Here is a 15,807-nt window from a genome sequence, read left to right as displayed (position 1 = left end):
TCAGTATTGCTTTGGCAATTCTGGGTCTTTTGTGACTGACTCCACATAAATTTTAGGATTATTTGTTCTAATTCTAAAAAAATGTCATGGGCAATTTGATGAGGATTGCATTAAATCTATAGATTGCTTTGGGTAGTATAGCCATTTTAACAATATTAACTCTTCTAGTTCAAGAGAATGGGTTTCTTTCCATTCATTGAATTATCTTCAGTTTCCTTTATCAGTGTCATAGTTCTCACCATTTAAGTCTTTGACCTCTTTGGGTAGGTTTATTCCTAGGTTTTTTTTTTTTTTTTTTTTTTTTTTTTTTTGGTAGGGGAGGTAATTAATTTATTCAGTTATTCTTCAAGGAGGTACTGGGGATTGAACCCAGAACCTTAGGTATTTTTTTAATGCAATTTTAAATGGGATTGTTTTTTACTTTCTCTTTCTGATATGTCATTGTTAGTGTGAAGAAATGCAACAGATTTTTGTATGTTAATCTTGTAACCTGCTACTTCGCTGAATTCACTTAGCAGTTTTAATAGTTTTTGTATGCAGTCTTTAGTGTTTTCTATATAGAGTATCATGTCATCTACATATAATGGTAATTTTACCTCTTCCCTTCCTATTTGGATACCTTGTATTTCTTTTTCTTGTCTGATTGCTGTGAGAGCAAGACCTACTGAAAAAATGTTTCTTCCCTTCATCCCAGTAGAGCAAGTGTCTCAGCCTCAACACCACTGACATTTTAGGTCCGATCATTCTTTGTTGTGGGGACTGTCTGTACACTGTGGGACATTTAACAGCATCACTGGTCTCTACCCACTTGATGCCCATCCCACCCCCTCAGTTGTTACAAAAATATCTCCAAATATTGCCAAATGTCCCCAGGGGGGCAAAAATCACACCCAGTTAACAACCACTGCATTAGAAATATCCAAATCTTTTCTTTAATCTTTTCATCACGTTGATCACATTGTCACAGAGGAGGCCTTGCCAGGATGGCATTATTAAGCAGCTGTAGCAATGAATGAGCTGCGAGAGTTCCATAAATCTTTATGAACCACTTTCGCTTCTGCTGTTTCACAAATATGCTCCAAGTCCCTTGCGCTGTGGACAACTATGAGATCAGTTTTTGCCACATGCTATGACCAACATTCTCTACCATCAGACGTCTTCTTAGTTTCATTTTCAAAAACAGAGAAGCCTGGAATAGGTCAAACCCAACCAGTTAAGTTATTACCAGTAGAGCTTCCAAAAGCCTTTCAAGTGGCCCTTCCTGCTTTCTAGCTACTACCAACCCACCTTGCCTCACACATTTTAACTTTCTTCCTCTTTCAAAGACTCAACAAGGTAAGGAAATTAGTATCCTGATCCCTTTCTGACCAGTGAGGAAGCTGAAGCTCAGAGGGGTTAAGGCCAAACTACAACCAAGGTAACCCAACTTGCTAGGGGCAAGACTGAGCCTAAACACCAGGACCCTGACACATCACTAGATCACACTATCCATCACCATCCAAGACTTCCCTGGCTTTCTGTTACTTTCCAAAGAACAGTGAAGAGAAGAGAGGGGAGAGAAGGTGGAGGAAAGGAGGGGGAGAAAGGCACAGAAAGGTGAAGGATGAGAAAAGGCAGTCATTAGTATAATCTCCTAAATTATAACTCATAACTAAGTGAGTTTATGTTGAAATTAATTGTACTAGTTTTACTGATGAAAAAGCCTACTTAACAAGTGGTAAAATAGAAAAATTCCTTCTGTTACACTGCACAGTATTTATTATTTCTTCCTGAGAGCTTATTTAAGCTTTCAAATAAAAATCAATTTTTCAGAGTCTTCTGAAATCTGAGCTGGTAAAAGAATTCCAGACTCAAGGGCCCAAACATCTCACTGCACTGAGCTACAGAAGTTTCCCTTCTCTGTCAGTTAACCTGAATTCTTGAGAATTCCTGGAGGACAAATCAAAGGACGCAGACACAGCCAGTCTTTTTGACATGACTCAATCTAGTAAGCCTCCTATCTGAGCGGACCCTGCCAGTGCCAGCAAACAGCTGCAGGGAATCTGCAACTTATTTATGCAGGTACCCTGCTACCCTTTTCTTAGATGACGTGTATTAAAGGTGTGTTTCCTCTGTTACACTCTATTTTTTCAGTCCTTTGTAAAACACTTTTTTTCAGTCCTTTGTAAAGAATTAGAACAATTGATCTCTGATTCTTCTCTTTGTTGATAAAAATCTGTGTATTTTCTACTTTCACCTGAAAAGTAGACCCTCAGCTTAAACCGAGGAGGGTCAATCACATTCTTCCTGTAAAGGGTTGGTATAAATATTTGAGGCTCCTTGGGCCACATGAGGTCTCTGTCATATATCCCTTTCCCTTTTTTTTTAAACAACCTTTTAAAAATGTAAAAACCATTTTTGTCTGCCATACAAAAGGCCTCCGGCTGCCTTAGTCTATCAACCGCATGCCCAAAACAATTAATTTTAAAATTAACTAGCCCATTTGGAATTAGTTGGAACAACTTTACTATCCTGACCCCTGGAGACAAACTGAAGGGAACTAAGGCCAACATGCTGGTAACTCAGAAAGGCCAGTGGAGAAAGGGGTCTCCCAGTGCTTCTCCCCTAAGATGAAGACCTTGACTTAGCCTGGTTTTGCCTTCAGAAGCCTGAACCCAAGGAAGCTGGCCAACAAGGATAGGATTGAAAAAGAATCAACTAACAACAAGGCCAGTTTATCTCACACTGCCTCCTGAGGAAGTTAACGTGGGAAACAGCAGGCTGGTCACGAAAACCCTCTCTGGGCTTAGTTCATTCAGCACATATCTCACTTGTGCTCAGGTCAAAACGCGCATAAATGAAGCCCCAGAGGGAAATCCAGGCCACAGAAGTGTCTCCAAGATACGGAACTCAACTTCCACAAAATGGCTCGGCAGAGGCCACAAATGATAGGAGAATTTTATTTTAATAAAAATGCCCTTAACCTGGCCCTGTCCCACGCTACTAGAAAGCAGCTTTATCGCTAAAAAGCAATCCATTTATTTGAGCATACTTTTTTTAGGCAATTTTAACGTTTTCCACCGTCTTAACACCACTCTGTATTTCTCACTGCCAGTCTTCTCTTCAAACACTTTTTTCAGGAGAATCCGCATCACTGTCTCTGTTTCTGCTTCTTTATCCTCCCCAATTAGAAGATCCAATGTATCTCCAACTTTCACCTGAAAATTAAAAGAAAACTGAGCCATCATTACATTTTGGGAAACGCAGGCCAATACAAACATCCCCGCTTTGAGTTTTCACTAGGTGGCCATCACCCCGGGGGCAGGTGGCTCCTCCATTAACAGTCATGTATCCCTAGTGACTCTGAGAGGTAAAAGGCTCCCCTCTCTCAGAAGGCCCCTCAGACCCATGTGACTCCATATGGACCAGTGCCCCTCGTTCAGACTGAGACAACCGGGTGCTTGTGGATGGTCCCTGTGTTGGAGGGCTCCCATACTCACCTCTACTTCATGATTTAAGGCAACGCCTGAATGGAAGCATTTATTTTGGTAACAACCATACAAGACAAAGGAAGGAGGGCACAGTCTTAGAGAGTGTGTGCAAAGTAATTGCTACATGCACCAAGATGACAATTTTCAGTGTAACATTTTCGTTGATTTCAACCTGAATGAGTTACGTAATTGGGGACTGGGCATAATTTGCCGGAAATTACTAACAGTGGAACAGCAGTCAGCTGTATCTTTTAAAGAAATGGAAGTAATTTCCTACACTGGCTGGCCCCATCATCAGGAAGAGCCAGGACTCAACGTACAAGGATGGAATGGCACAGAAAAGAGGGTCGAGATGGATGCTAACTCGATGGGCTGAGGGCAAACCCATTCTTGCCCAGGTGGGAGGTTTGGGTTGAATGAGTGCAGGGCATGCTCTGGGGCGGTCATGTCAGTGCTGCCCGGGAGCTGCCCATGACAGACACCTAGCCCTGGCAACTCAGGATGCCAGGGGAACTGCCCAGCAACTCAGGAAGTGGCTAAACTGACTCAGATGCCATATACTTCTTTTGTGAGAACACCAGCCAGGATGCCAGAGACCGTCTCAGACCACTTACCACGGCTTCCAAGCTGGGGGTGGGGGGGAGGCTGCAGGGGCAGAGACGGGACATGAGGACATGGATGGATGGACCCCCATGTGTGCCCGTTTAAAAGCCTACTAGAAGGCTTCTGTTTAAGGAGCATGGTGTAAATGCTTAAATTCACCTTATTTTCCAATGAATGCTCTCTGAGGCAGTCACAACGTCATACTATTGGAACATCTATACCTCACTAGGGCAAGCCACCCACTCAGCAGGTGCAGTACTCAGTCTACAACGTGGGAACGCACACCTGCTCACTACAACGCCACACTGGTCAGTCCGGGCAGCCGGATGTAAAACTCACACAGGGGCTGATTTTACACCGTTAACTTTCTCCCCTCTGGGCTGAGCAGACAGGGTCACACCACCACCAGGCATGAAGACTGCTTCTCCTCTTGGGTTTGAAAGATAGGCTGAACCGGGCATCATCCAGGCTGGGGGCAGGGGGTGAGGGTGGGCAAGGTCTGTCCTCCTATATTTCTGCTGGGTTCAGTTAAAAAAAACAAAAGACCATTTGGCCTTATGTAGACATTTAAAATCAATGTCCAGAAATACGACACTTGGGAACTCTGCTTTATCTTTTTTGGCATAACTCTGTCATTAAAATTCACTTTTTAATAAGTAATATATGCACATGAAACAAAATGTAAAAGTACAAAAGGATACACTGAGAAAAGGCAACCCCTATGTATCCTTTCATATATATACCACACGTGATGTCTGCCCCTTCCGAGAAGTGTGGACAGTTTGGGTGGTTACTTCTAGGGCAGAGAATAGGACAGGAATGTTTCTCCTTTACCCAGCCAATCCCAGGGAGAGGTGAGCTTAGGAAGGCTTCACCCCCCACACTTGGGATCCACACAGCCTCTATTTAAGTCAACAGTTACCCAGCCCCTACTGCACTCTGGGCCCCACCTGGTTTGCAGCTCACAGGAAAGATCTGCTCAGCTGTAGGCAGCCAGGGTTGGAGTTGCAGCATCAGACAAGAGCTGGACCCTCAAGACCAGAAGCCACACACAGGTCCACGGAGCAGGCCACAGAAGGGGAGGTGTCCTTTAGTCCCTGCAAGGCCCTGTCCTTTCTACTGTGGGAGATGGCACAGTAGACACAAAGTGAAACTGGCTGGGATTAGGGACTGTTCCAAACATCTACATTTCCAATCTCCCCTTAGCTGCAGTTACTATGGCTACCAGGCCTCCTAGTAACAAGGCAGCCGAGTGTTAATACTGGCCCCTTACTTTGCTGACCCTCAGGAGAAATCTGGAAGGCAGCCAAGACAACAGAACACCCAAGGCAGAATGAAGAAGCAGCAATTAGGCTGTAGTTAACAATCTCAAAGCAGAGGGAGAAAAATAGACTTGTGGTGTCTGTAAATGAGGCCCTGGCACAGAGGCATCTTGCACCAAGAACAGGTCTTGTCTTTGGAATGCTGCAGCTGGCGAGGAGGGGGGCTGGGCTACAAGCAGGAAACAGCAATTAAGGGACAAGAAGGACCTGATCTCCAGATGCACGTCTCACCGAGCAAGGACTGACAACTGCAGCCTGAATCCAGCAGGTCAGTTGCCATCAGAGGGATGTGGGCTTGTGATTTGGTAGCCAAGCCAAAACAAGTCCTGGGGAGTACCCCCTAGTTTCCCCTTAGCTGCAAGAAACATCCTGAGCCCAGGGAACAAGGACTCTGAAGACAGCCTCAGTGCTCACCCAGGTCCATGGCCGGTGGCTCACACCCTCCCCCATCCCAGGGCAACAGGATGAAGCTCAGGTCCTCCAACCTCAGGGGTGTTTTGAAATATAAGAGAAGCTATAATAAAAACAATCTTCAAAAGTGTCTACTATAACCCAATTAAAAAAAATAGCTATTATAAAAAAAAGTGTCTAACTTCCCTAGAACCCATGTTCTCTGGACACTAAGACATTATGTCTGCCAGTGTCTCATAGGTCTGTGTCTTTTTGAAGGGTCTCTATCATATACTTTTTAAAATTTATTAACTTTTACTATCGTTATTGTTTTTTCCAATAACTCATAAAAAATTCAGAAAATAAAATGCATGAAGAAAATACAACCCACAATGCCCCACTCAATGATAAATATTAGTATTATTAATATTTTAATTCTAGACGTATAAGATTTATTTTTATAAAAACATATATTTTTAAAATATATATATGATTTATTGTAACATAACCAAATACTAGAAATACATTTTCTTATAACACTTATGAGTGACTTCTTTCACTTAATAGTGTTGATACAGAGCTATGAGGAAATATGGAACCTTCTTTTTGGTAGCTGCCCTGCACACAGAGCAGTGTATCCAGCAGGTACTGCTGAGCAGGACAGCATTACACATCTGCTCAGGTAACAGCTGGCCAAAGAAACCTCTACGTGGATCAAATGTTTCTTTTTAGCCTGACTTATTATGATTTCATAGGGGCTAACATCAATGACTTATTAGTTTAATTACTAGATTTTTGCCAGTTCTGATAGTGGCTTATCTTAAAATTTTAAAGAAAAAGGGGAAGATTTGTCTCAGTCATTACGGCTGCAAAGAGCAAGTGGTCTGTTGGACTGAAGCTGGCTGGTGATGCTCACTATGTGACCAGGCCTGAGGCAGACCTTAGCAGGGGAAGGCAGACCTACTCGAGGAGCCACTGACACCCCAAGGAAGGAGCCTGAGGGGAAACTGGGGGAGGCATTAACTGAGTACTGGCAGAGCAACAGACACAAACATCTGGCTGTCATAATATCTCACCGTTCTGCTTTTCTTCCATAATTTTTCCCCATTCAGCCTGAGTTCACCTTTGTAGAATGCATCTTCCACTTTGCTTAAAAAAAAAAAAGTCAAAGTGCTTTAAAATAGAAATATATTCAAAGCAATTATACAGGTTTGAGAAAAATGCCTGCTGTTAATGCCTACTCCGACAGGGACCAACATCCCTGCATAATCTCCATTCTGGGTGCGAAGAAAGTGAAAGCCAACTGCTCCCTTATGTATCTGAACAGGGAAACCAAAGGGCATTTCCCAATGGATGCAGGCCCATGGCAGAGATCTGCTGGTGCTGGGAGCCAGGTAACCCAGCACTCTGCTGGGGCTTCCAAGTGGGTTAGCTCGTGTGTTAACTGGCCAGCCAGTGTTCTGCACCTGACTCCCTCCCCAACAACCGCCTTCGAGGTGGTAGCTCTCGTGATACACGACGGCCAGAATGTGTGGGCACTCCCTTCCCTGCACGTGTTCTGAGAGAAAACCCAGGCACCACAAGTATGGTGAGGTTATTAAGAAATCCTCTGCTAATCTGCACTGAGGCTGGGGAAATTCCAATCCAGCAGCAGCTGATCTTCCTAAATTTAATCAGTGGGAAACAAGATCGGGGAGGATGCGGACAAAAATCAGCGCTCGTTCCTCTTAATGCTCTGATTCCAGGTAACTGACATCTGGGGTTCTGCTTATGAACAATGTCAGTTACTACTCTGAGAGATGGAGAGGCCCCTTATGAGCTTGCCAGATTGTAGAGAAAATGCAAGTCCTGATCAGGGTGCCTGTGGGGTCAGGGTCATCTTTATGAGTCCTTAAGCTTCATGGGTTAAAAAATTAAATGATGCCATTATATTAGGACATAAAGGTACAAATTACACAAGGGAATCTTTCTTAATTTATTATTCATACCACAATTCTTACCTTGCATGCAGTATGCACGCAATGACTGCTAAAGAAATGAACAAACAATGGGGAATCACTATTCTTATATAATTAGTCTAGAAGAGAAAGAATGAGAATATTAAAGATATCTTGAAAGTTACACTTAGTATCTCTATGCACTATATATGAACGCACATGGTATTTTTTTCATCATCATGGCTAACATATATTGAGTACCTACTATGTGCCAGGCACTGTTATAAATGCCTTAGATAGATAAGAGAGATAACTTATTCAATCCTACCCACCACTTCTAAAGCAGGTTCTGTTACCCCCATTTTACAGATGAGGAAACTGCAGAGATTTTAAGTAAGCTGTCCAAGGTCATACACAGAACCAGGATGGAAACCCCAGTAGTCTGGCTACAGAGCCTGCGTTCTTAACCACCACGTGATACTGCTTCCGTTGATTCCAAGAGGTACCTTCTCACGCTGCAGCATTTGTGAAACCCATGTGCATTCTAAGCTTGGTATGTACATCTAACATGGTGATTCCTTTTTTCCTCAAGAAGCTGTTATTACATCAATGGTTCATTTTACAGTTGATTATGTCTTAGAATCAAGGAAATACAGCACGTGGGATTTGCAGGCAGTCACCTGACTTCTTTGGAAATTAGTTTTCTCGCCTATAGAACAAAATAATTGAAACAGGTTACCTATAACGTCCTTTCACACCTATGGTTACTCTTAAGGTAACATGAGCCATGGGACTGTAACACTGCTTTAAAATAACCAATAAGACACGAAAGTGACTTTGTAATAAAACCACACACTTACTTTCTTCCAATATCCAGACCCGTCTTCAGGATAACATCATACCGGAAAGACTGCACTACTTTGTCCAGGTCTTTATAGTCTTTGACCACACTGGGGTCATCCTCGGTCTCGTCTTCCTGTTCACTCATCTCACTACGATCTCTCTCGTCTTCAGATTCCTCTTCATCTTCAACTTTTTGCAGAGTCTTTTTAGTGGACTTTTTAGAACTTACATTACTTTTGAGTCTTATGGAAAATGGTAAAATATATTCTGGAGATACTAAAAGCCTTGGGAGTCTCAGTGAGAAAATGTTATGGAAAAGTATTTTATAATTTGATGCATTTAACTTGGTACTAGAAAAATATAAGTATCGATTCCAGGAAGCACAGGGTTTGTGTGACGGTGTCCCTTGCAGCACTCGGCAGAGTCCAATCCAGGCATCTGGCTTTCTAAAAACACAGGTGGGCAATCTGACACTGGTCATAGCCATGGCACATATAACCTAGGACAGACAATAACTTAGTTTTATTTCACCAGTGCAGCATGCTGGCATTTTTACAACATGAACCATATACACCATGAACACTACATCTAGTCCTGTACTTACGCTCCCCCTACAAAAGGCCATATTGGTCTGCACGTACCAGGTGAGTCTTCTAGCTGTAATTAACATGCTTACATCATAGGGTGGTCATGAAGTTCAAACTAGACACTCATATGTGTGAAAACACTGGTTCTACTCTTCTTCACCCCCCCCCACCTCCCAATTAGCTTGGGTACTGACTGCTACTGAAAAATATTAACAATAGTTCTCAATGATATATTTTAAAAAAGAAAATCTCATGGCAAGAAAGACTATTTACTGACATACGTTACATCCTTACAATATTGACTTTGCTGGGGACACCAGATCATGACTTTATAAAACCCAGAGTGAATCTCTAAACTTTATTTCAACCTCCAACCCCAACAAACCAGAGCTAGGAATGTGCAAATTGGATCCACAAACTAGGTAACTATTTCCTGAGGCACTGAGGTGCTGACATGCCACAGAGCAACCAATTCCTGTATGATCACAAAGGCAGCAGAAACCTTCTTACTACGATGGTGATAGACCTCCCCCAGTACCTCAAGATGGTTTTGGAGACCATGATTTAGTAATGTAAGAAGGGTTGCCATATGGTCAAAATCCTCATACTTCAAGGCTGCGGCAAGCTTTCCCTTGTGCCAAGGCTATACGTTCAGACTGATTTCTTTAATAATGATTAGCGTGATTTTTCCTCCGTACTTTCCATTCATCATAAAGCTGACAACAGTAATTACCTGTAAGCCTACTCAAAAGCACATAGCTAGCTACTTCCAATTATATTTGTTAACATTTTGGGCCTTATTTCTGTTGGCGTGAATGAGGCAGACAACATAAGCTCTACTCTGTATCTCATTGCTCTTGGGACCCCAATCTGATTCTTAAATGAGAAATAAAGCAGGCTCAGTAGGGCTGTGTTTCAACATAACCATAATTTGAAATAATTTTTAAACGCTATAAAATTCATAGAGTAAAATACTGACTAGAAATTACTTGGAGCACCTTAAAGAGAAACAGTGAAAGAAATTACTTTTATACATATTTTATCTAATTTAATAGTGAATGAATAACAAGCTTTCATAGAAAGAACTTTAAATTTTATACATGCGGGATAAAGGAATAAAGTAGTATATTTCATTACTTCCCAGACTTTGTATTTCATGAACCACTACAATCAAAATTTTTTTTAAAAGTTACCTAATGAAGGACTACTTTTTGCTTTGCCATGTAAAGATTTGTTTATCCTTTATTCTGCCAAGTAAGGATTTTTTAGTAGTAATTACCACTATTATTACCATAATTTTTGAGGAAATTTCAATTATTATATATGAAAGCTATTTTTATAGTAGAAAATCTGAAAAAAAAAGCAAAGAAAATGCAAACCACTCATAAATCTACTCTGTAATAACCACTGTTAACATGATGACATATATCCTTCACAGAGTAAAATTTTCAGAAAAATAATCTACTCACAAGCAGAGCCTTTCACACCTTCCCACCCAGAACATACAGGAACGTGGTCAGAGCTCTCTATCATCAGTCTTAGGAATTCTGTTGGGCCAACAGTCTAGACTCAATAGAATTTATCCAAGTGATGTCTAACTTATGGGCCAAGACACCCCTGGCTGAAATCACTACCTGCTATTGGGCCTAGACCAGACTGGTTTATAAGATGCTCATGTAATAGAGAAGATGAAGACTGGCATTAATAATGATGATTTGCCTATCTTTAGGTTAGCATTTTTCTAACTATGAGTCATGAGCCATTATTAAAATTTTTACTTATAACTCAGCGGTACATGTACAAGGTCCTGGGTTCAATCCCCTTGCCTGCTGTTAAAATAAATAAATACGTAAATAAATAAACCTAATTATCACCCCCCCAAAAAAAACCAAAAATTTTTTTTTTACTTTTTAAGAAGCAGAAATTGAAGAGAATAGAAAATATTACAGTGCATCACTTATAGTAAGAGTAACTACTGCCTCATGAGACTTTGGTTATAGTTACATACATACATATATACATACACACACACTCTGTCATCATGAAAATATATTTACTGTGGATATCAATTTAAAAAAAAAAGTCTGAAAACACTGATCTAAGTGACTTCAGCAAAGTGTTTTTTGCTATCAGGTATAATGCCAAAAGCCCCACGTATGCCTTGGAGCTCAGGATTTGGCTGCATAGTCTACCCCAGCTAATAACACTCAAAATGCCGTATGTGTCTGCAGAGATGAAAAGGGCAGCCTCTCAAGGCTATGTGCAGGTCCCTCATTTTACAGATGAGTACAAATGAGACTTGCAGCAATTTAACAATCTGCTAAGTAGTACAGCTAGTAAATGACACAGCCAGGGAATTCCAAGGCCGAGTCTTCTTAATGCTTACTGTTGTTGACTATGGATCAGGCATTGTTCTACATAGTAACTTATTTATTCCTTCCAACAAGCCCATCTCAGTTACAGGGTCACACAGGTACCAAACATTCTAATCCAGGCTCCCTGGCTCCTCGATCAAGGCCACTACACTTTCTGCAACACCAGGACATTTATTTTTCATGTTCTCTTGAACAAAAGGTAACCTTACCGACTGCAATAAGGATAGAGAGAATGGACAGTTTCCGTAGTAGAGGAGTGGGAGGAAGGGTTGCCCCATATGGAGGAAATTCTAAAAGCAGACATCCTGGAGGAAGGCAGCCCTGTCTCTGTCAGTCCTGGCCTCCCACATGCCTCCCCCAACCGCATCTTGCCTTTACACCACACTGCTGTCCCGTTTTCTCCGCGAATATCACAGTGATATTCATCTACACTAGGAAACTTTTACTAGCACCAAGTAACTGTTTCATATCACATTCACATGTAATTACAATAAATGTAACCAAAATGTCAAGCCAAGCATTACCTTCGAATTTGTTGGCTAATAACTCCCTCTCTGTGCAATCTGCTTCATTCTCCAGCAGGCAAACACTGAGAAATGCTGGAGGTTTAGAACATAAAATTGAAAAAAACATATTAACCTAATTTTTGCTGGAGATCATGACCATTAGCAGATGTTAACAGTGGACACTCAGGGCCACAGGGGTGGAGTCTGAGAACCCAGGCTCTGTCTCAGCCTTGAACCTGGTCAGAGGAGTGGGAGGGCTTAGGAAAGAGGCCTAACTGGGCCCAGCGCCTCTTCAACCAGAGCAGCAGTGCTGCTGAAAACTGGGGTTCCTTACATTTAATTTGAAAAAAGGATTCTACCCTTTAAAAACAAAAAGCTTCTGTCCTTTTCGTATGGCTTCCCCCTCTTCCAGGCTCCGCACAAGACCCACCCTCCCCTGCCCACACCAACATGCCCATTTCCAAACTCATGCTGCACCAATGCTGTGTAGCTTTTGTACTATTCTGATCTCTCAAACTCTAAGGGTAGTGACAGGGCAGGAACCGTGCTCCACTCCTCCCTCCCATCCCCAGTCTGCTCACCACAAACAAAAACCAGTGAACATTTGCAGATTTATTTTCCAGAAGTGAAATGGGCATTCTACCCATTCCTGCATCCATGCCCTCACTCACCTGCCCGCATATGCCAAGTGGCCAGCTAAGCCTAGGATGAAACAGTTTTTGTCCTCAAGGAACCACCATTTAAGTGGAATGTGGGCAAGTAACCCCGGCTGGCAGGGAACACAAGTGAAAGCTGAGGTCCAGAGGAGGCCGGGCCCTGCACAGGCTGAAGCCCAGAACAGGGATGCCTGAGTTCTGATAGCAAAAGTGGCCTGAAACAGGTTTGGGGAAACATCAAGTCATAAGAGTAGTTCTTCACTTTCTAATGGCCCGTTTCCATTGGCGTGCTGTTATTTCTTATTCTAAAACCAACCAACCAACAAACCTTCTCTTAACCCCACCACCCCAGCTACCTTTTTTCTTGCTTCTCTTTACAACAGAATTCCTCAAAAGGGTTGTCTGTACTCTCCTCAATGCCTCTCATTTTCCAAATCCAAAAAGGTCATCTGTTGCTCCTCATCTTACTTGACTTCTCAGCAGCACAGGAAACCACTCATGATTCCCCTCTTGTTCACCTGGCTTCCAAAACAGCTCATTTGGTCTTCCTACCTCACCCACTGCTGCTTCTCAGGCTTCCTTTGCTGCTTCCTTCTCTTCTCACCAACACTTAATGTTACAGGCCCCAGAGTTTAGTCTCTGGTCCTCTTCGCCTTTACATCCAGCTCAACTCCATCAGTCAGACAGTTCTGACAAAAGCGTATCAAGATGCTGGACATTTCCATGGCTTTTAGTACAGCGGCCTGTGACTGCTATCCTTGGAAAGGTCTGCTCGCCAGGTTGGTCCTTGGCTGGTGTCTGGGAACTTGGATTTCAGGAGGGTTCTCGCCATCCCAGAACCAACAGGAGTGGCTCACTGTGCCTAAACTGTTTGCACAATTTGATTTATGCTGAATATCTCTTTCCTTTAGGAATCTGGAATTTTGGTACAGGCTAGGTACAGGGTGCCTATAAAGCCCAATAAATACACTGGACACTGAGTCTCTAAAGAGCTTTCCTGATAGACATTTCACAAATGTTGTCACAATTTCTTGCTGGAGGAATTAAGCATGTCCTGTGTGCTCCACTGGGAGAGGGCCCTTGGAAGACTGCACCCAGGTCCCTCCAGACTTTGTCACTTGCATTTTCTCCCTGGCATGGTGTGCTTCGTAGTCTTTTGCTGTAATAAATCATAGCTGTGACCCACAGCTGAGTCCTGGTGAGTCTTCCTAGTGAAATCAATAAACCTAGGGGTGGTCTTGGGACACCATATCCAACTGCCTATTTGACATCACCATTTGGGTGCCTAACAGTCACCTCAAACTTAATTGGCCCCAAAACAAACTTCTGATATATCCCCAACCCCAAATGTACTCTACCCATGGCCTTCCCCATCTCCTGTAATGGTAATTCCACCCTTCTAGCTCCTGAGAACAAAAGCTTCCAGTCATTCTCTACTCTTCTCTTTCCCTCCTACCCAGATCCAGGTTACCTTATCTCCAAAATATGGTCAGTATCCCCTCCCTTCTCACTGTTCCCACTGGTACCACAGCTTCAGGCCTCCATCTGTATCACCAGGGTTACTACAAAGGCTCCGATCCAGTGTTGTTCTCCACAGAGCAGTCAGAGCAATTCTTTTAAAAAGTAATTTACATCACATCACTCCTTTTCTCGAAACTCTCCAAAAGCACTGAGAAAAGCAAAATCCCTACCTTAGCCTCCGGCCCTATGTGATCTGGCCCCTCTGCTTCCTCTCTGGACCTCATCTCCTGCCTTTCCCAACCTGGCTCGCTCAGCTCCTTCATGATGACCCTCATACACAACAGGCACACTTCGGGATGGACGCCTTTGTTCCAGGTGCGCCTAGAACACTCTTAGCCCAGATATCTGCAAGGATAACTCACCCTCACCTCAATGAGGTCTACTCATTCCAACTCTACTGAATAGGCATCTTACCCTTCCAATCTCCCCTCACTCTGCTCTACCTTCTTCCGCCACAGCACTTATTACCTGCTATCATATATAATTTACTGGAGGGTTTTGTTTTGTTTTGTTTTTTGATGTCTTGCCTTCTAGAATATTAACTGTTCACCTGTGCTTTTTCCCTCTGTTCAATCCCAAGTGCCCAGAATAGTGCCTGGCACGTGGTAAGTGCTTAATTAAATACTGTGAAATGAAAGTAGATCAGAAAAGTGCATTAGAATGAAGAACAAAGATGGGGCTGGACTAATGGGTAAGAGCCTAGATCTCAAAGGGCCCTCCATACCAGAGTTTGGACTTGACCCAGAGAACATGACAGCTATAGTCATGTTCTTAAGTAGGGAAGTGACCTGACAGGAGTGCATTTTAAAAGACTTCTTTGGCAACAGTGTGAACATTGAGTAAGGGGATGATCATGGCAGGAAGCCTGAAGGAAGTTTTGGGTTAGAGCTTCAGGAGAGAGATAAAAACTGTGAGCTAACCAAAGGCTGTAAAAAAAAAAAAAAAAAAAAAAAGCAAAGACTGGAATGCAGAGGCAACGCTGTCCTTGACCTGCGGGACATTTGGAATCGTCCCACATTCCTGAGCCTGTTTACTACTCCATATGGAGAACCTGATCTAATTGCTTTTAGGTCAATTACAACTAAAAATTCTCCCTTCTCCTGGAGACCGAGTAAGCTGACGAACTGCTCCCTCCCTACCCCCGCAGGCTGCGAACTTTCCCGGGTGCTCAAGGTCAAGGGAAACTGGACACCAGGGTCCTCGAGCTCCCGGTCAGCATCTGGAGCCAGCAAGTGAACGGGGTCCGGGGGCAGACGGCTCCGGCCCTCCAGGTTCCCCCGGCCCCTCCAGCCCCCGGGGCCACGGGGCGTACCGAGCTGGCCGAGCCGGGGAAGGACACGAGAGACTCACGCGGAGAATCTGCAGGAACGCAGGCAGGGGAGAGGAGCTCTCCGCGCGGGTATTTCACACGTGCGCGCGATGAGGCAACAGAAGGGGGCGCGGGTCAGGGGCACGGCACGTCAGGGAAGCAGTTACCTGTACGTCAGCGCCGCTCCTCCCTCTTCCCCACCCCCACCCCCGGCCGCGCCGACTGCCGGACTCCAGAGGCCCGCCCTGCCCTTGCCCCGCCCCTTCCGTCGGCGCCGGCGCGGTGAGA

At 43.5% G+C, this 15,807-nt stretch overlaps 1 protein-coding gene across 8 annotated transcripts; it reads right to left on the bottom strand.

Annotated features, from left to right (window-relative positions):
• Positions 1-905: 905 nt before the first annotated feature.
• MTRES1 (mitochondrial transcription rescue factor 1) lies at positions 906-15,798 on the bottom strand. 8 transcript variants are annotated; one of them, XM_014561546.2, is made up of 6 exons: positions 15,687-15,757; positions 12,052-12,126; positions 8,583-9,064; positions 6,862-6,934; positions 3,032-3,197; positions 906-1,189 (listed from the first exon to the last, which is right to left on the bottom strand). In XM_014561546.2, exons 3-6 carry the CDS (start codon positions 9,050-9,052, stop codon positions 1,128-1,130), a joined length of 771 nt encoding a protein of 256 aa, XP_014417032.1. In that variant the 5' UTR covers positions 9,053-9,064; positions 12,052-12,126; positions 15,687-15,757; the 3' UTR covers positions 906-1,127. The 8 variants fall into 8 exon arrangements, with proteins under 8 accessions (XP_014417032.1, XP_014417034.1, XP_014417033.1 ...); XM_014561548.2 differs by having other exon boundaries at positions 15,561-15,699; XM_014561547.2 differs by lacking the exon at positions 15,687-15,757 and adding an exon at positions 15,523-15,660.
• Positions 15,799-15,807: the final 9 nt, after the last annotated feature.

This window comes from Camelus ferus, chromosome 8 (assembly GCF_009834535.1).
Source record: "Camelus ferus isolate YT-003-E chromosome 8, BCGSAC_Cfer_1.0, whole genome shotgun sequence".
NCBI lineage: Eukaryota > Metazoa > Chordata > Mammalia > Artiodactyla > Camelidae > Camelus > Camelus ferus.
This window is presented reverse-complemented; position numbering and strand designations above follow the sequence as displayed.

Excerpts from the sequence above, each read along its gene's own strand:
- MTRES1 (XM_006187431.3), bottom strand. The coding sequence starts at position 9,052 with ATGGCTATGACCAGTGTCAGATTGCCCACCTGTGTTTTTAGAAAGCCA. Across the intron at positions 3,198-6,861 it reads TATGGAAGAAAAGCAGAACG|GTGAAAGTTGGAGATACATT; the intron begins GTGAGATATTAT and ends TTTAATTTTCAG. Across the intron at positions 1,190-3,031 it reads GTTAAAATTGCCTAAAAAAA|GCTTCTCTGTTTTTGAAAAT; the intron begins GTATGCTCAAAT and ends GACCTATTCCAG.